The following is a 19,728-nucleotide window of genomic DNA, read 5'->3' on the forward strand; positions in this document are numbered from 1 at the left end:
CCAGATGAAATGATCATACTGAAAGATATTTTATATAACTGGTGTTACATCCTGGTAATTATAAGCCTTTGCAGAATTTTGAGTGTGGGGATTAGAAAGTAAATCCTACTTAGAAGAGCTATGATAACTCAATGTTTACATTACATAATATTTCTTAAACCGCATGGCATACAAGTCTTCAAACTGGTCCTTGTAAGGCATTTATTGGCAGAATGAGACCATTCAGTGATATAATCTCAAAAGTTTCTATGGCCTCATTTACCCCAATTAATTTATAATTCTGTTTCTGATATCCAGGAGTTTTTAGACTCCCATGTTTCTCTTTATGTTTCTACAGAAGTTCAGGCATTGGTTTTACAGGAGGTTCAGATAAAACTACAGGAGGTCCAGATAAAGCTCACAACGTGAATCTATAAGTGAAAACATATTTCACCACAGCTGTGCTCATGGTAGTTGTATTTTGCTCACATCGTTTTGGTACAAATGAAGCTCAAACACAGCAGATGCCTTGATGTGTTGACTGCATGACCTAGATACAGATGTATGAAGTCACTGAGATAAAGGGTTACAAGAAAAAGGGGGGTACACTGAGAAGCAGGACAACAACATCAGAAAGAAAGAAAGCAAAAAAAGAAAGCAAACAAGCAAGAAAGAAAGAAAGAAAAATACCTTAAAAAACAAGTCAAAAGACACTTCTTACCTTTTGGCATTTCCACTTCAATCTTTTCTGTCTGTTTCTCACTCTCTGCTGTCCTTTATTTTTGAATGCATCTCATCCTCTGCTAATGAGCTCCTCCATCTTCATTTTAACTGGACTTCAATACAAACCTCTCTCGGATGTCTTCCTCTTTCTCCCCTCAGCTCTGGCCTTTTCCTTTTATGGCCCCTGTTGTGTTAAAAACAAGTAGGAAAGCATTTTAGCTTAGTTTCCTTTCATTCACTCGCCAGTCTCTTATTTATATAGGAAGAGAGAAATTGCGATAAAATCCATTTACAATCTGTAGAAAGCTGGCAAAATACAACTATAATGGTCTACTAAAGGTTTAGTGTACACATTTCACCTTTTATCTGACTGATATTTCTGTTATTGTCGTGTTTCTGTATTTTGTGGTTTGTTGTCATGTCATGTATTTTGAAATCTCCATTTTGTATTATGTCACTTGTTGTAGTCCTGTCTATGCCACATAATGTATCCAGAGTGTTTACAATTATTTATAGGGGAGTGATGCAGTAGGGTTGCTTATAAAAAGTAGTTTAGCATGTCCATGCAAAAACAGTTTGGAGGATGTCCGACATTTTTACATTATAATAAAACGCCCACATGCACTCTTGCCTACAGTGGAAACCTCACTGAAAAAGGGTTTAAATTAAGGTTTCTGGTACCTATAGCCCTAATTAAAACACTAATTTGAGACTTCAAATCTCCCATTTCACTGTGAATCCTTGATGAATAACCCGAGCCAGTACTTGCTTTAAATATAGCTCTCTGAAAAAGCAAAGGATAGTGGAAACTTTGATGGTCTGTGTGTAGATTAACATAGCTTAATAACAGGATGAAATCTGTCCCCTCCAATTCTTTTGTTCCCTTATTAAGAAGTAATTCATTTTGCTATATGCATAGTAAAATGAAAATGTAAAATTATTTCTTTTGAAATAACAAAAAAACAAAAAATGTGATCCTGGACCACAAAAGTCATTAAGAAGTAATTAATGTTGCTATATGGAAAGTTAAAGCAACACTATGTAGTTTTTTTACCTTTAAATAATGTCTCTAAAATTATTTCAGTGATAGAACAGCTTTTAACTGGACAAATTGTACTGTTGCTGCAACTTGAGCAGCCTCCTAGCTGCTACAAGCACACTCTGAAAGTGGCGGTGGAGGGTAGGAAACACAGCCCCGCCCCTCCCCCTGCCTGCAGAAGAGTGTCTGATACCAGGCGCTGTTGCGCTTTTCAACCACATGGGGGAGCTGTAAGTCATTTTTACATGGAAACTACATAGTGTTGCTTTAAATGAAAATGTAAAATAATTTCTTTTGACATAAAAAAAATGTGATCCTGGATTACAAAAGTCACACAGGTATATTTATAGCAATTGCCACCCATACATTCAAATATATCAATTTTTCTTTTATGCCAAAAATCATGAGAATATTATGTAAAGATCATGTTCCATAAAGATACTTTGTAAATTTCCTATGGTAAATATTTAACATTTTTATTTGATATATTGAGTGTATGTAGAAAACTTTAAAGGAACTTTTTTCCAAAATTCATCAAATTCCAGATTATCTAACAAACCATTCATCAATGGAAAGCATATTAAATATTAAATTTTAGTCAGCTTTCTGATGATGTATAAATCTCAATTTTAAAAAATTGACCCTTATGACTGGTTTTGTGGTCCAGGGTCACATTTATTGAAAAAAAATAAAACTGCTTTATGTTTAAAGTTTAATAAAAGTCTGTCTTGGCACATAGAAATGTAACAAAATATAGACCCCAGTAAAAATAAAATTGAAAAAATATATGAGATGAACCCCTTAGAGGTCACAACCACGATATGTTTACAGAGATGTAGTTTTAAATAGCCTTTACTACGAAAACACCTATAGTTATTTGGCCTGCATGTTTTTCAGCCACAAAAATCAGTCTAATAGGTCAGACTAAAGGGATTTAGGGTTCAGTGTCGCACTCAAAGTTGGTTGTTGGTTCCCAGTTGCTTCTGCTGCTTTGTGTTTCAACATTTCACCAAGCCAGGCGACTCAGGCGAGGTCAGCTGTACTACGGTCAAAGCCACAAACCGTTCTGAGGTAAAAGCAAAAATCTCTGTTTTCCCCATTTAATCGGTATCATTCTTTCCTTTTAGCCCCCTTCAAAAAATTGGGAACTTTCCATGACACAGAAGCGCAGAACATATGAGACTGTAGCAATAATCACTGTAACATTGTTCAACCCACGACTGCCACACACACATTTACTATCCTCTCCCTTTCCCTACAGAATTTGAACTGTATAATAAAAATATTAATATAGGAAAGAAGGCCTCCATCTCAATCCTCATTCAGGTAATAGGAATCCACACCACTCAAAATTCCTCCGCTTGTAATGAGACCAATATGGAAATGAATCATGTAGATTGTCCAGATAGTGACTCAAAAGACTGACAGCTGGACATGGAAATAATGAATAGTTATCAAAACATTAAAACATTAAAAGTCCAGCATTCTCATAACAATGTCACCATAATGGTTGATTTGACTCAGATGTGTCCCTGGATCACAAAACCATCATAAGGGTAAACTTTTAGAAATTGAGATTTATATATCATCTGAAAGTCAAATAAATAAGCTTTCTATTGATGTATGGTTTGTTATAATGGGACAATATTTGGCCGAGACACGACTATTTGAATATCTTGAATCTGAGGGTGCAAAAAATCTAAATTTTAATTAAGAAAATGCATACACTCACAAAATAAAGTTTTGATATATTTACAGTAAAAATTTTTAAATATATCTTGATGAAACATGATCTTTACATAATATCATAATGAATTTTGGCAAAAAATATATTTTTTGTAGTCCACGGTCTCATATCTGAGCCTAGTACTGCCTGCCACAGCACAGACAAACTGCATGGTATTTAGTTAGTGTATGTAAGAATGCTGTTTAAGTCTCTTTCATTTTTGTTCATAAACATTTGTCATGTGTTTGCTGAGCTTTTAGAAGAAGGAGAAGCACAATAATCTATGAAAGGTGTCCAGTTACTCACAAACTCATGTTTTGACTGTGGTCAGTCGCCACTTAAGCAGCCATATTTTGTTTTGGCTTTGTTGTGACTGTGGTTTCTTGTCCATGTTGGTTTGAACCTGATGGGCCTATCTGCTGTAAGTATATTTTTTGGCATCTGTGAAAGATAGTGAACATTTGACCACATTTAATGAATGCTTAATGAGAGTTTTGCTTTCCAACTATTCTGTGCAGTCAGATATATTTTGTGTGGTTATTTTAAGGAGTTCATTGACATATTTCAGCGTTGATACACATGCACTCAACCACACGCATATTTTCTCTTGCTGCTCATGAGGAACGTGAAAAAACCACAAGCAGCACTGAATGAACCGACGATCACTGACACAGGAAAAGCCTTGTCCCATATCTCTCCATTTCTCTTTTCCATTTATTTTCTTTAACGCTTCGTTTGTAGTTATGCATTTGGCGGACGCATTACTTACAGTGCACACAAGCTTTACATTTGATCAGTTTGTATGCTTCCTAGAAATCGAACCTATGATGATAGGTTGTGAACACCATGCCCTACCAACTACAACACTTCAATTTTTTTCCCTGAGCGTAACTAAAGGAAGAGACATGATGGGTGTATTAGCCTCAATGATGATAATGAAAGGCCACAGCTGCACTGAGCTACAAATAGCTTTTATATAAGCCAACACAGCCACAGTTCGTCTTAAATAACAGCCAGTGCACAGTCCACAACCATTCCAAGTTGTAACACTATCAATCCAAACTACCACGATATATCACAATAACTTCCTGAAAAACACACACAAACACTTTACACATTCTCACACAAATTTCTCAAAAACCAGCCAGACCAATGAAGAAGTGCTGTCTCCATGACAACTGCCTAGAATGTGAAGATCTGCATCAGCATGCTTGTCCACATCTCTCTCTTTCTCTCTCTCTCTCTCTCTCTCTCTCTCTCTCTCTCTCTCTTTCTCTGGCCATCTATTTCTCTCCGTTTGTCAATCTCTTCATCTCTCACAGGATGAAGATGTTACTTCTGGATCACTGTGCAGTGCAGCAGACATCAGACGAATGGAGTGTTGGGATTAGAGGAAAAGCAGTGAAGATGTTTTCAACAGTTACACGGTTCATGAAATGTAGAGGGGGGATGCGCTAACGTGAAATGCAATATATAAGACATTTTATCATATTTTAATAGATTTGAATGTACTCTATCCATGCGTGAGTATGTCTGTATATGTTTACAAATGTAAACACAAGCCCAAGATGGCATATTCCAGTAAATCCACACAAGGGAAACATCTACTACAAAAAAAAACTGCAGCAGTTGTGTATACAGTATACTTATTGTTTAAAACATCTCTGTAATCAGCTTTACACCTGTGCCTTTTAAGAAGTCAAGTAGTGAAAAGATAAAAACTGCTGCACCTGTGCTGTGAGACAGCTTGATTCACCAGCTGTTCACTGGGACCCTGGAAGGCAAAAGAAAGCAGGGTCAGGCCCTTTGGGGTGAAGGGTGAGGTTTAGGATATAAAATGTAGCATGGATATGAACCTGTAAAATATGTTCAAGAACGTAAACAAATGCAATGCAAAGAAAAGTAAGTAAAAGGAAATGATCAATACCACACACAATATACCTTACACATAGGTGTGTAAAACTGCAAAATTTTCCATTTGTACTGCAAAAACTGGAAAACAAATACTCGATTTCAAATTATTTACTGTATTCTTTGCAATGTCAATTGCCAGGAGAGATTGAATTGAATGGCTACAAAACTAACATTAATCGTACAATTGTATTTTTTTATTAACCAGGAATATTTGCAGTATCATTTTCATATGACAGTAGACTGATATAATTACATGCAAAATGTAGACCTCTAATTTCTGTATTTAAGAATGTGTATTTTAGTTTAAGTTTTTACCAACTACCTAGAGTAACGTTGAGCATTTTATTTTGTTTTCCAGATTTGCATGGTTTTACTCCTTGAAGCCCCTCCCCATTTCCCACGACAGTTTAGCAACCCACTGTTTCAGACACAGCTGAACTCTGACCCCATAACCCTCTCTATCCTGCAAGTGCTTTGGTTTACAAACACAGGGGGATGGAGTGGGTGGAGGGAGACACTTCCACAACTCATCTATATTTCCGTTTCTTTCTCTCCGTCTTTCCCAAGACCAGCTCCAAAGTTATACTGAGTTTAACAAAAAACACTACGAACAATTAAACTATGGCCATGCAATGCAAACCATGTCTAGCTTACAGGACTAATTAATACAAATTAATTCTTTAAAAAACACTTTTCTCCAAAAAAACGTTAAGCAGAATTGCTGGGTTCACAGACAAGGCTCAGCTAAAGTCAGGACTAGGCCTTAGTTAAATTAAGATGTTTAGGCAAGCATCTTTAATAAACATACCTTAGTGCCTGGCCGATAACTATTCTGAATCGCACAGCCGATGTAACGCACAGCTATTTCATGTACTACGGCTTTTGATCAGTAAGTCCTTATCGATCTGAAATGACTATTAGTTTGAGTCGTTTCTAACATGCATTTAAAAAAGTTTAACATAATCATTATTATACATATTCTTTATTATCATGAAAATGCCTAAAAAGGTTTTTAGAACAGCAATATAAATATATGATTAAGCCATTTCCTGGAGATGCGTGTGTAAATGTTTCTTCTTCTGTGGCGCATATTGAGTTTCTGCAGAGAGCGCCCTCTGGCTTTTGGATGTAGCTGCATTTCACTGTAATTCATTGAGAAGCATAGCAAGCATCATCGGCAGATTTATCGGCGGACCCCTACCCAAAAATGTTCTGAGAGTGCTCCCAGAAAGAGGACCTAGTTACCATAGTGAGGATGCACGTGTCATTGAAACAATGAAGTTATGGCTTAGCTCTTTAAAATGAGGGATTTACATGCAAATTAACATTTATGACGAGAATGTCTGCAAACTGGACTGAAGCAGAGATCAGGGAGCTCATCACAGTCCGCACTGAAGTTGAGATCATTCAGAGGCATAAAAAATAGTGCGTCACACACTCACATGAGCTTTTAATAATCAAAAATGCCTGCACGTCATCACAACAAGATATATCGTTCAGCTCTTTTAAACGAGGGTTTTCAATTAACATTAAGAATTATGATGAGAAATGTCTGCAAACTGGAATGATGCAGAGATCAGGGAGCTCGTTGAATATTCACTCTTAAGTTGAGGTCATTCACCAGCATACTAGAATGGTGCGTCACACACTCCTTTATAGGCTTATCATAAACAAAAATGCATAAGAGTGGTTTCTGGAGAGAGAAATAATGGATAATAAGCAAACTTTAGACGCGGTGGAGAAAAAAACTGCACATATAGATTCTGGAAAATTAATGGCAGTGTGCATAAACCAAAAATCAAGCAATCCCAAACAAATCCCAAAGCATTTTCCATGTATTTTCCATAATGTCTATGTTAAAAGGGCGGACAAACCTTAAGAAGGATTCAGAGGATTGAGATACTTACCTTTGAAGCTAAAGATCAAGCGGTGGTGCTTCAACCTTTTTTTTTTAATTAACATGGTTAGAGGGATAGATCAGACATACCAAGACAAGAACTTAAAACAAGGACTTAAATGGGTCATAAGACGTTTCTAAAAAGAACATTATTTTGTGTATTTGCAAATATATGTAATTCAATGTGTTTACGCAGTTTAAGGTTTAAAAAATCACATTATTCACCACATACAATACATTATTGTTGTTCCTCTATGCATCGCCACTGAAATGTGTTGATTTTTACAAAGTATGTGTGTGCTTTGGTGTGCTCTGATTGGCCGAATACCTCAAAAATGTGACAGAAATATTACGTCCCTTATCACATTTGGAAAATTTCAGCTCCAAAAGCACAGTGTCTCCAAGACATGGCAGTGGCAACAATACTACAGCGAGAATAAAAATTATGCCCTCTTTCATTGCGTACACATTTGGGCAGTGTTATGTAAATTTTTCCACACAGTGACATGTGGGGGCGTTTTTAAATGAGGCGTTTAAGCAAGGCGTGGATGAGCCTTCGCTTTTAGAAAGAATGTCTCTCTGGGTTTGAGACTCTAATCTTTGCAACTTTATGAATCTTCTATATACACCTACACTTTAATTAATCCTTTAAAAAGCCAGTAAACACAAATTGCCGCCTTCTTTTCTGTGACAACTATATTTACAAATGTATATGCGGTTTTAGTTGGTTTAGTGCTTTCTACTTTTAATTGAACTAAACAGCTTTAATATTGCTAAATTCTAGCATTGATAACTCTTGAATAGATGACAGATTATGCAGGACATTTTTGAATTTTTGTAAAAAATATGTTACACAGTGCTGGGAGTGCTGCACTTTTATTGGTGAATGAAAGCACAAATCAAAAATCAATAAAGGATCATCAACTTTTGGACTTAAATTCTGTAGAAATCTGATTTCAGTGGACTTTACTGCAGGTGGACGTTCTGTGTGGGCACCATAACACTTCAAGTGCACACCTATTATATCAACATCATTTTTATGTAAATAATGCCATTTACAGATAGTGACAAATCAGAACATCTTGAGTAGAACGTCATTTTAGGCTGCGTTACTACGCAAATTCTGATGTCAATCTCACATAAGAGACAAACACGAAAGCTTTCAGGTGTGAAAAGGTGGGAGTTTCAGACTGTATTTTTGTATACAGTGGGATGTGGAAATGTATCATCCTTCACGCCTGTGATTCACGAGTGATTCAAAAGACTTTGATGATGGATTGTAAAACACACAAAGTCAAAACACGAATTACACATAGTCTACTCTAAAAAAAAAAATTGTTTTACTTGGAGTTTTTATTTTATTGTTTTTTTATGTTTTATCATACATAAAAGAAGCCAAGCTTGCATAAAAAAATGTAATAAATATTAAAATTGAGGTTATTAATTAATGACATGTTCCTTGGGTTTGCAACTCAGACTCTGTCCCGGGCACCATGTTGAAGACCACTGTGCTATACTACACTGAAAGCAGGTTTGATACAAAGACGCAACCAATCAAAACAGAGATAAATGTGTGCAATGCAAAGGTTTTTGGTGCATATAGTTAATCAGGTACAGATCATTGCTAACAAGGGAGATTTTGTATTTGTTTTGCGTGGTTACCGGTATACATGTTAGAAAAGACATGCAGCACGGAGACACACATTTACTTTATGTGCATAGATATTAAAGGCTTTCATATTGCACTTTTCTGAAGTAATGAGTAAAGTAACGCATTACTTTATAAATGTACACATTAATATTTGAGTTACTTTTTTAAAAATAGTTACTTTTAAGTTTTTATTAATTTAAAAATAAAATAACGTACGGAATTAAACTGAACATTTTAACACAGAATTACGCAAGGAAAAGTTTGAGTCAGAAACGGAGATGGCAGGCCAGAGCGTGACATTTTTGCTATCAAGAAACACCTGCAAGGCCTGAAAGAGATCAAGCCTCAGCAAAGTAAGAAAAAGCAATGCAAAGTAACACAAAAGTAATGTAAGCATTACTTTCCATGAAAAGTAACTAAGTAACGCAATTAGTTACTTTTTTGGGGAGTAACTTAATATTGTAATGCATTACTTTTAAAAGTAACTTTCCCCAACAATGAAAATAACACCCCAAATCTACAATTGAAAAAAAATCAGTAATTTCACAGCATCTTTGTGTTACAGGTTCATTTAGTTGGATTAAACAAAATGTTTTGCTGAACACTGGGCATATCAGCACCACAACAAAAAGGCCTACACTTTATATTTTTAAGGGGACATTTAGATGTCCGTCTATGCACAATCTGGAGCAAGAGCGCTATAAATACAAATACCTGAGGAAATGGCTTCATCATTCGTTTACTTTCAAGGTAGAAGATGCTCATCTCGCGCATCGATGCGATTAGCGTTGGCCCGTTGCAATAAATAACTTCATGTCCAATTATCAAATTGTAAAGTAATTGATACGATACACCTTTGCACTTCACGTAGAGCATAAAACATTTAAATTGGTTAAGGATTGTAAGGTTTTTGCATTTTAAAACAGCACCTCCCGCTAATTTGTGAACTATATCAAGCATGCAAAAAATCTTGACCTCACTAATATGGCGGCACAGTTTCTGCATCCAGGGCTTAAGTCAGTCAGCTGTGCTATAGATCTCATTTAACCAATTACTCCTTAGCCTTAAAAATACTGATCCTAGAAACGAACTGTATTATCAAATAATGCATACACTCTACTTCACCCATGTACATACAAGATCAAACCAGATTACACATCTTGAGGTTTGAGCAAATATACAAATTTAAACATGCATAGCAGTGCCACCTAGGGGTCATGTAGAGTCACTGCATGCCCATGACTATAACAACCGCAAGTCTACATAAGTGGAACAGTTCATTTGTATGCCTACAACAATAAGACAGACACAAAGCCAGAGTAATGCTTAAACACCTTTATTGTGCCCAGTCAAAAATTGAACTTCACCTTTTAAGCAAACTTGGCAGACAACGAGGTAGAATGACAAAGGAGCTTTGGAAAGGGCTTTGCATGGAATGCATATGATAAGAAGAGTACAATCTTAGATCTGAAAGTATCGTTATCCATTCAGACATACAGCCCAGGATGGAATAAAGTGACATTTGCATCAAGTCTGCTAAGGCTCTTGGTACATTCAAAGGGAAGTCTATGGTTTTGAATTCAACAAGCAGCAATTTGGGTTCACACCCATAACACCTGCTGATATACAATACGAGTGATTAAAAACCTACCCCTTCACAAAGTGCAAATTAAAAAGTGCAATAAAACTACGTGCAGTCGATGGCCATTCTCATTTTGGATTAATACAAGTTGATTTGAAATCTGATTGAGAGCAGTAAAAGCAATGCCTTGTGGAGGCACGCACTGAAAAATGGTCTGGATTGGCAATTAGCAGGGTTATGCACAAACCTCGTTCTACCAAACAGAACACTGATAAGGCAAATACACTCCAAAACACGGAGGAAAAAAAACACGCAAAATTAAAAAGCCTTCAGGTAGATTGCTATTTAACCGTTTCCATGCCATACCTTAAAACTGTCATGTAAAAATCTGTGTAAACTAAAACTGCAAAAAAATGTCATGATGATAATAATCTTGCTTTTGTAGTTTCAAAAAAAGTAAAAAACTTCGGCAAAAAGTGCCATGAAAAAGTAGCTAGTGTGGAGAGGGAAAACCAATTTAAAGGCACTGTATGGCTTCTATCTGTTAAACAATGAGACTTTAGAATGATGTTTACCAAAACAAATAGCAACCTATGTTAAAGGAAAAAAAAGAAAAACCCTTCAACCATGGCCTGAATCTCAACCGAGTCAAAAACTCTGGGTTTTCCCATCCATGGGCCCCAGCTAACCCATCTCTCTGTGTACAGTGCCAAAGTGAACAAGCCAAACTGAAAAGAAAGTGCAACAGTGAACTTTCTACAGTGTTTCCCCAAGCCCTATCTCCTGAAAGGGCTATTTTGGGGGAGACCAACTCTAGAGCAGTACTCCTGGGGGAGCAGGCGCAATGGACGACCAGGCTTAGGCACAGTGCTGCCATGCGTGGCTTCAGTTGGTGTCCCGCTTCTTCTGGTTTCGCATCAGAGGGCGGTGATTGCTGAGGATGTCCATAGAATGCTGCCTATGCCAGCAGGAGCGACAGTAGTATTTAAAGCAGGTCTAGAGTGGGAAAAAAATAAGTCAAACATCAGTTATGGCATTAGAGGAAACAACCTCCAAAAAAATAAAAATAAAAATATTCACCTTGTCCCTGCAGAAGAATGGCCCAGGCTCACGACTGCATGATTGACAGATAGCATCCTCCAGGTATGGGTCAATCTGAACCTAAAAGTCAAAAAAGTTTCTTAATGAAGGGGTATGCTTTTAAAAAGCCTGCGGATATATAAACTGAGCAGTATTTACATAAAAGCACCTACCTTCTTTGTGAATTTGGGTGTCTTTATCTCAACAAAGGCAGCACTCACAGCTTTCAGGTAACTACGCTGGTTGTTAAAAGTAACGCGTCCAGAGCCTAAAGAAATGTGTTACACAGTAGCATATAGAGTTGCTATTTAAACACAAGGAAAACAGAATGGTGTAAAGGCTTAAAAGAAATTTCTCACCAATTGGGTACTTGTGCTTGTCTGTGTCAATGCCTGCATACACAACTCCGCCAAACAGATCATTCATGATGCTGGCCAAGGCCTCAGCATTAAGCATACCATGCAAAGCCCCTACAAACACAGTGTTCCTAGGGTCCAGCCTCTGAGATGGGCAACTCACAAAGTTACTGTCTGAAATCACCCAAGGTATCACCTGTGCCTGTGGACCAGAGAAAGGAGTCAGTTTAACTACACAAAAATGAATGAGGCTTTACATTACATGCATTAGTGATACATTTTTTTTAAAAGGGACAAAAGCAATAACAATTGATTAAAAAGTACAGACGCACATGACAAGGTTTAAGCAGTACCAACATAAACAGCTTTCGTGAAAAATGTAACTGCTGGTAAACTGGAGTCATTTTAAAGTAGCTTATTTCTGATAAAAAGCAAAGTAATAAGATTACTTTCAAATAATACCTAAAGTTTATCAAAAACTACACTGAGCTAAAAAGTTACGTTGTAAATTTAATGTATACAATCAATGTTATCTACAGATTGCCATACCGTCACATAGCATTGATCCATTAGTCGTCTCACATGTCTTTAGGAGAACAATGCGTTTTTCGGCAATGCTTTTGTTCTAAAATTTAGTTTATCCACTCGCCAGACCATCAACTCTTTCCCCGCCATTGACGAGTACACTTTCAACCTCTTACTGTACAACACAGGACCACTGATGAAGGGCCACCATCACAGTAATCGTGACGATTGTTTCCTCAATGGCAAGCTTTCGTCTAGGATAGCCAATAATCGTGCAGTGTATCCCAGGCTTAAGAGAAAACTCTTCCCTGCCAATGTCAAGTTTTACCGGCAATACGCTTTCCACTATTATCCACCAGGTGCCACTCTTCCTCAATTTTTAAAACCTGGAAGCAACACCTTAGGGCTTACAGTAAGAACATTTTCGATAATTGCTCCGAATCTGATCTCTATCAAAAAAGTCCTTCACAAAAAAAATGCAATCTCAGCTTTCTGCTCAATTTAGTATTTTTGAAAGGTGATAAACAAATCTTCTTTAAAGCAGAAGGTCTGTTCCATCATTTAATATATTGTGCATTTAAATATTTAAAGAACATTTTCTGGAAGGCATTAAACTTTTGAAAATCAAAGAGAGGCTGGCGCTTGCTGGCAACTTAAAAAAATGCTAGTGGGACAAGTTAAGAGACCGGAAGTTAAGTTCCATCCATATGAGTAACCGTGACAAGTGTGCCTCTAATGAAAGTTTTTAATTGAATTTTTCCCTTAAGTGATTCAGGTTTGGACAGTAATACAGGTCTAACTGAAGAGGACTAGATAGCCAACAACTTTTGACCTATAAATTACAAATCTGCCAGGTTTCACTTAGATCAGGGGTCCCCAACCCTGCTTCTGGTGAGTTACCATCCTGCATATTTTAGCTGAAGCTTTTAATCAAGGTGTTCAGGGTTTCTTGATAATACAGATGTGTTGGAGCTTTGTTAGAACTAAAGTCTGCACCTGATGGAGTATCAACCTCCGATTGTACTCATGATGTAAAGGAGAAAACTCACATCTTTGCAGCGCATTCTTCTGCTGGACATTTTAAAGTAATACTCGCTGTATCCCTCTGGATGGAGCAGGTCCTCAGTGCAATCCTGCAGCAGGGCACGTACAGACTTCTCCGACTCAAACACCAAATACACATAACCTGAAAAAAGTGTGAACCAAACAACAAATTTTAATTACCACAAACAAAACAGTGACACCCTCTAGTGTTCTACTTTTTAAATACAAGAACTTGTTTTTGACAAAATAAACATGTGGTTAATTTGCATTTTAGACCACAGGCATGTGTAATCTTTTTATTCTGATTAGTTGAGAAAAGTTCCATGGGTTTATTATTTTTCTGTAATATGCACACCTATTCTGTCAAATGTCTTAACCAAAGAAATGTTTGTGGTAACCGTGGTATAAGGGGAATAATTGACTACGGTCCTTTGAATTCTTAAATTCACACCAGCGGTGTAACTGCACTTCACGTCATGCATTAACACATTGGGTGTGCATGATTTGCGAATTCAACGGCACGTTAACTATTCCTTACGTATTAAATACGTAAATATTAACCTAAACATTTAAAGCAATTAACCTCGAGTCAAAAAGCATGCCAGACTGAGTTTAGTTTTTCCTTAATTCCCAGAACAAATATCACCAGATGTAGGCCTTATTGAATCCACCGAGTAGTTCAGTGCCCATCACCACACCTCGAGCGCACCATCTTGCCAGTGCTGTAAGGAAATAAGTATCCTACCATTTCAGCATTACCTTTAGGCATATTACCTTTCGGAGGGCAGCGAGGGTGCTTGCCATCCTTACCTGGCCACTCCACACTAAGAGGGCCATAGCATTTAAAAGTGTTTATCAAGCCAGCTGTGGAGACAGAAAAGCCATTAATCCACACAAATAACCAACAGGCAAAGTAACAATTGAAACAATTTAGAATTTGTTAAATGTCATTTTATGCACTGCATAAGTCAGACGACAAAGCATACGCCAAATAATATTTATATGAACACATTCTATAAAATCTCAAACACCACAGTATGACATGTTTCCATTTCAACCTTGGTTTGAAAACATCTCATACCTTCAGTAATGTCCCAGGGAACTCCGCCTAAAAAGACCTTGCATGAGTAGATGGGGGTTTGGTAGTGTCTGGGGGGCAGCTGTCCACTCCACGTGAAGGTAGCTTCATTAATGGCTGTCAAACAAACATCCACAGGTTAAAGCAGTACAAATACACTTATTTGATTATATGAGGACAGGTAAATTGGTGAAGAGGTTCAGGCACTACGCTATGTAACAGGTCCTACATGCAGCCTGTCTGTGAAGCCAGGCCTCCCTTTCAATGCTGAAGGGGCTTTCAGGGGTCTTCATTAGGTCCCAGTTGGGCCAGATAGAGGCACCAGGCCAGCGGTGGGACAGACCACCAGTTGGAGTGGCACTGGGTGGTGGTGTAAGAGAAGAACTGCTGTGGTCCAAACGAGAGCCCAAAGCCAGTTTGAGGGGATCCCTTTGCATACTGGACATAAGGAAGGGTACAGACGGGGAGATCCTCAGAGAGGACTGCAAAGGAAAAAACAATGTTACAAACTTACAATATGACTTTCCCTTAAGATTAAAAACATTGGAGGGTAAAGGTTATGGTTCACCAAAAGGGAAAATTAGAAGTAGGGCCTCTGTAAAGGTCAATGGGTATCTTAGACAGGTTTGGTTACAAACATCTCAAAATATCTTATTTCATGTTCATCAAAACATACATTTATACTGGTTTGTAACAAGGAAATTACAGAATTTTCTTATTTCTGTGAACTATCCCTTTAAGTCCAGCCTTAAAACTAGATAATTTAATACCCCCTGTCATCAAATACATTGATTCTTTCTTTTAGTCAAGAAGAAATTAAGATGAGGAAATTACAGGATTTTTATTTAATCGACTTTATTGGAGTTTAGGGTTTAAAATAACAGTTTCAACACAGCTTCAAAGGGCTCCAAACAATCCCACTTTTAAACCACAACTTATTGTCTTGCACCAGCCGTGTGACCTTACACAATGCGTAAAAACGTCGAAAGATCGCTAGTCACAAAAGTGAAATGTACAGTTGCAGACAATTTTAAACAAAAATAAAAACTAGTATCATTCCACATAACATCGGCAAGGTTACTGCAAACTTAAACACTGGGGTGGTAGTTTTACATATGTCATGTGACCTTTTGATGTGCTTATGCATTACATAAGGTCGCAGTGGGGCATTACATGGCTGGAGCAAGAAAAAGCCAAATCGTTTTGCTAGATAAGACCCTTATGTCTCGTTTGGGATAGTGAGAGCACTTTACATTGCACTTTCTGTTTGATGAGCACTTACCAGCAGGTCTGAGAGGTGATCTGAACCAGAACTGAAGCCGCTGGTCTCTGAATCTACAGGGCTTATGGAGTGAGAGTCCAGGAAAGACTGAGAATTTAAGCGTGCCATTCCTGGAAACTTCTCTAGGAAGTCTGTAGCACCAATTGAGGACTCTGAGAAACTTGGTAGCTTGTTAGAGCGATGGCTGGGAGTGCTCCCCAAAACACTTTGCACTAAAGAACATTAGGAGAAAAATTGAGAACATAACATGCATAAAATACAAAGCAAAACAATAAAATCTGAGCTTTGTAGCAGTGAAATGTGCATTTAAAAAAAAAAGTCATTGAAGGCATCATGAAACAAATCCAATCATAAACGCCCAAAACAAATGTGAGCACAGCATAAAAAAAAATAAACATTTGAAATAACAAGGATTGATCACTTACTGTAGTGGTACTAATGAAAATTTGTACATGAGGCAGGCTGAGAATGTGACAACAGTCAATAAAAATCTCTGACTCAAAACTCCAGGCTCAACGAGAAAACCATTTAATTAAACTGTGCCCTGGTCAGGACACTCCTAAACTAGTGATCTATAATGGTAGCCTGCATGCAGTTCTGGCTAGAAGAAAAATGTCTAGTAAATTACATTACAGATCATTCCCCCATCTGCAGTGCAAGACTGAAAAGGTACAACAATTTATTCCATCCATACAGCAAGTTGAGGATACCAAGCTTTCAAATCACACGCAGTGTCATTTTACTCACATGAGGCCGTGGTGGTCTGTAAAGAAGTTTCTGTATCATGGCTGCTCCATGGTCTCTCCCAGTCAGACAGGCTGAGGGACTGTAGGCCCAGACCCCAGTTATTGATATCAGGCAGACCCCTGGACGAGTCCTGTCCACCGCTGGGAAAAAGCATCCTGCTCCGGACCGCAGACAGGTCCGAGTCCGGACGATCTGCTAACAGCGTCCGCAAATAAAACAAACGTTTGGTGACTCGGCATCAGCAGCGGGGGAAAAAGGCATGCAGATTCAAGAAAGCACTGACTGCCTAGAATCACTGATTAATCACAGATCGCCTCTCTGCCTGGCTAACTGCTCGCCCCGCAGACAACCCACCCTGCATGTGACCCAGGCGCTTCTGCCCTCACAGCCCCTTGTTAATGACATCAGCTCCTGGCCTGCACTGATGCCACACCACCGAGCATTCCTGGCAAATTCTCCAGCAAAATAACAGCACCCCCACCTCTGGCTCAGACTACTGCTCGAGGTGGCAAGGAGAGCAAGTTTGCTAGCTACAGGCTAAGAGTGATACTGGATCACAGAACTGAAGAATGAGCAATCTGTGCGGAGCTGGATCGCTTCCAACTGCTTGCTCCAGCCCTGATTCAGCATCCGAAGTCTCACCCACATGACATTGCATGACCGGCGCGGTTACGATTCCCTGCACGTGTATGTGATGCATGAACGCAGGGCCAAAGCAGAGGTTATAAACAGCACCGCAGCAGACACAGATGAAAATAGAGCCGGTATATTGCTGTGCAAACACTGTAACAAGGGATTTTAAGTCTGTATATGTAACCAGTAAAGAATTGCCTTTTTAATAACCAGGAAGATAGGCATTTAGAATTTTAAGAGGTTAGAGAGCTACCAATATACCCGTGCGTACTTTACCACAAGATTCACAAACTAATGCGTGCTGATTTACCATTAAAAGGATCTCGCTTGCACTTGGCAGTAGGCGTTGTGCACACCCCGCTGAGGTCCAATGAATTGCCCAGCATTGTGTTCATCCTGCAGAACGCGTCTGCATTGCTGCATGTAGACAGGGCTGGGATGTCTGAATCTAGGCAGTTAAGAAGTCTGGGATTTTCTCTCTGTAAAAAAAACACAATGTACAGGAAATAGACATGCGTCACCCCAGTCATTCGCCCCCAGCCCTTTCATTTTCAAAGTTGGCAGTACATTAAGTAACAAGACCATTTTGAGTAAAATTCACTACTACATTTGAGCATTTAACGCAGATGAACAAATTAAAGGAGCATTTCACCCGTAGAAACATTAATCTTTACTGAAAGTGTCATAGTTGTAGTCAAAATGTAACACATTTAGAATTTGGTGCCTATTTGACCGAGAAATGGGGTGTTTGTAGTTTCACCCGCTCAAAGATATTGGACTTCCTTCTTTCAATGATGCAAAATGATGATTTTTACATCATTGAAAGAAGGAAGTGCAACACTGAAATCTGTATTTCTCCTGTCTCAGCGGCAACTGAGAAAATTATGCATGACCATTCAAAAACATGACTGGGGTTCTAACTATACAAAGCTTAATGCAAATGGGTGAAGTGTCCCTTTAAGCTACTAGCATTTACTAAAGTGAAGTAAAATTGTAACAAAATAGCCATGGGTTTATAGCAAAAGTGTAGCACGCAACCATGGGTTTAAACGACAAACATTAATTGAATTGGTTATTAGCAAACTAGAATTAATTTTAGTTTTATCTGAAGTAAAAACTATTTTCGTAATGGATATTGCAACAACTACTACAAATTGATAATGTACACTACAGTAGGCGTGAAGTGACAAACTGTTGTAAACACTGGAGTACAAAGTGAAGCTTGTTTACTACAGTAAATATCATGGCACAGCAATTTAATGGGGTAAAATATTATAACTACTTTAACGAAGCACGTAACTGTTGTAACGTTACGTGCTATATGCAAAATGCACGTTGCTAAATTGAACAAAGCAAACAAGCTGCGATAAGTGAAGTTCGATTTCAAGCATACATTATTAATGAAGAAACCTGTTAACGGTTTAAACAATAAATACCAATACACCACGACAAGTATTTTTGACCATTTTCAACACGAAAGAAAAGGTCAATAATACCACTCAACCTAATGCGACTTAAATATTTAAAAAATTAAATTAAAAAAAATGCACAAACCAAACAAACACAGGCCCAATGAGCACGTGAAACTACAACACAATGAGAACCGAAGTGACACGCTTTTCTTTCTTTAATTACTCACCAGAGAAAACGCCATGGTAAGACTGTCAAACTAAATTATCAAAAACAACAACCAGTTCAGTTCCTCCAGTCTACTTAAACTCTTCGACGGAAAAATTGTCTTAATTTATGTCACCTGTGTTATGTTCACGCACCTTTGCGCTGAGATTGGCGTCTTTAATAACCAATCACAGGTCACGGGTTAATGTTAATTCATGAGGGGCGGGAACATCACGCGGACGTTAATCTTTATTAATGCACAGAGCTGACGAGCTCCCATGCAACTGTTGTTTATGTAGGTACAAATATTAAATCACGTGGCATCATTTAATATCGTAAAGTATTTCGATAAAACACGATAATAAACGATATACAATTGACCAGTGTGATAAAAAAATCTAATATAAAATCAAATATAAAATATCACATACACACATTTATAAATGTTATATTTACCCTAGATATATTTAATATTAAATGTTATTGGCTATTTTTCTTTTAAGAATTATCTTTGTGCTGTTCTTTGCTGATATTTAGCCTGGTTCAGTAAAGGCCCATTTGAATATAATCCTTCTTATATTCGGACATTTTGGTCTGTTACATTTAGGTTTCTTTTTGACATGAATTTATTTTAATTTTGAAAATAACATAATACTTGCAATTTTGTAACCTTTTCTATATCTGCACGCTGGTTTGAGATGTGTCACGTGACTCGTATTTATATAAATCAATCAGGACCATGGATAGCAGCATCTAAATTGGGGCTTTCACCAGACATGTTAAGAAATTCCCGTCAATTCTTTAATTAAATAATGATGGACCAGAGCATATTTACCACAGAGGTAGAGAGAGAAT

At 37.8% G+C, this 19,728-nt stretch overlaps 1 protein-coding gene across 2 annotated transcripts; it reads right to left on the minus strand.

Annotated features, from left to right (window-relative positions):
• Positions 1-10,249: 10,249 nt before the first annotated feature.
• Positions 10,250-18,981, minus strand: cpeb1b (cytoplasmic polyadenylation element binding protein 1b). 2 transcript variants are annotated; one of them, XM_065289255.2, is made up of 12 exons: positions 18,896-18,981; positions 17,567-17,735; positions 16,624-16,815; positions 15,877-16,088; positions 14,824-15,076; positions 14,598-14,711; positions 14,276-14,380; positions 13,522-13,658; positions 11,951-12,149; positions 11,765-11,859; positions 11,592-11,672; positions 10,250-11,507 (listed from the first exon to the last, which is right to left on the minus strand). In XM_065289255.2, the coding sequence occupies exons 1-12, from the start codon at positions 18,908-18,910 to the stop codon at positions 11,397-11,399; spliced, it is 1,683 nt and encodes a 560-aa protein (XP_065145327.1). In that variant the 5' UTR covers positions 18,911-18,981; the 3' UTR covers positions 10,250-11,396. The 2 variants fall into 2 exon arrangements, with proteins under 2 accessions (XP_065145327.1, XP_065145326.1); XM_065289254.2 differs by having other exon boundaries at positions 16,624-16,818.
• Between the last annotated feature and the right edge of the window lie 747 nt (positions 18,982-19,728).

This window comes from Paramisgurnus dabryanus, chromosome 2, assembly GCF_030506205.2.
Source record: "Paramisgurnus dabryanus chromosome 2, PD_genome_1.1, whole genome shotgun sequence".
NCBI lineage: Eukaryota > Metazoa > Chordata > Actinopteri > Cypriniformes > Cobitidae > Paramisgurnus > Paramisgurnus dabryanus.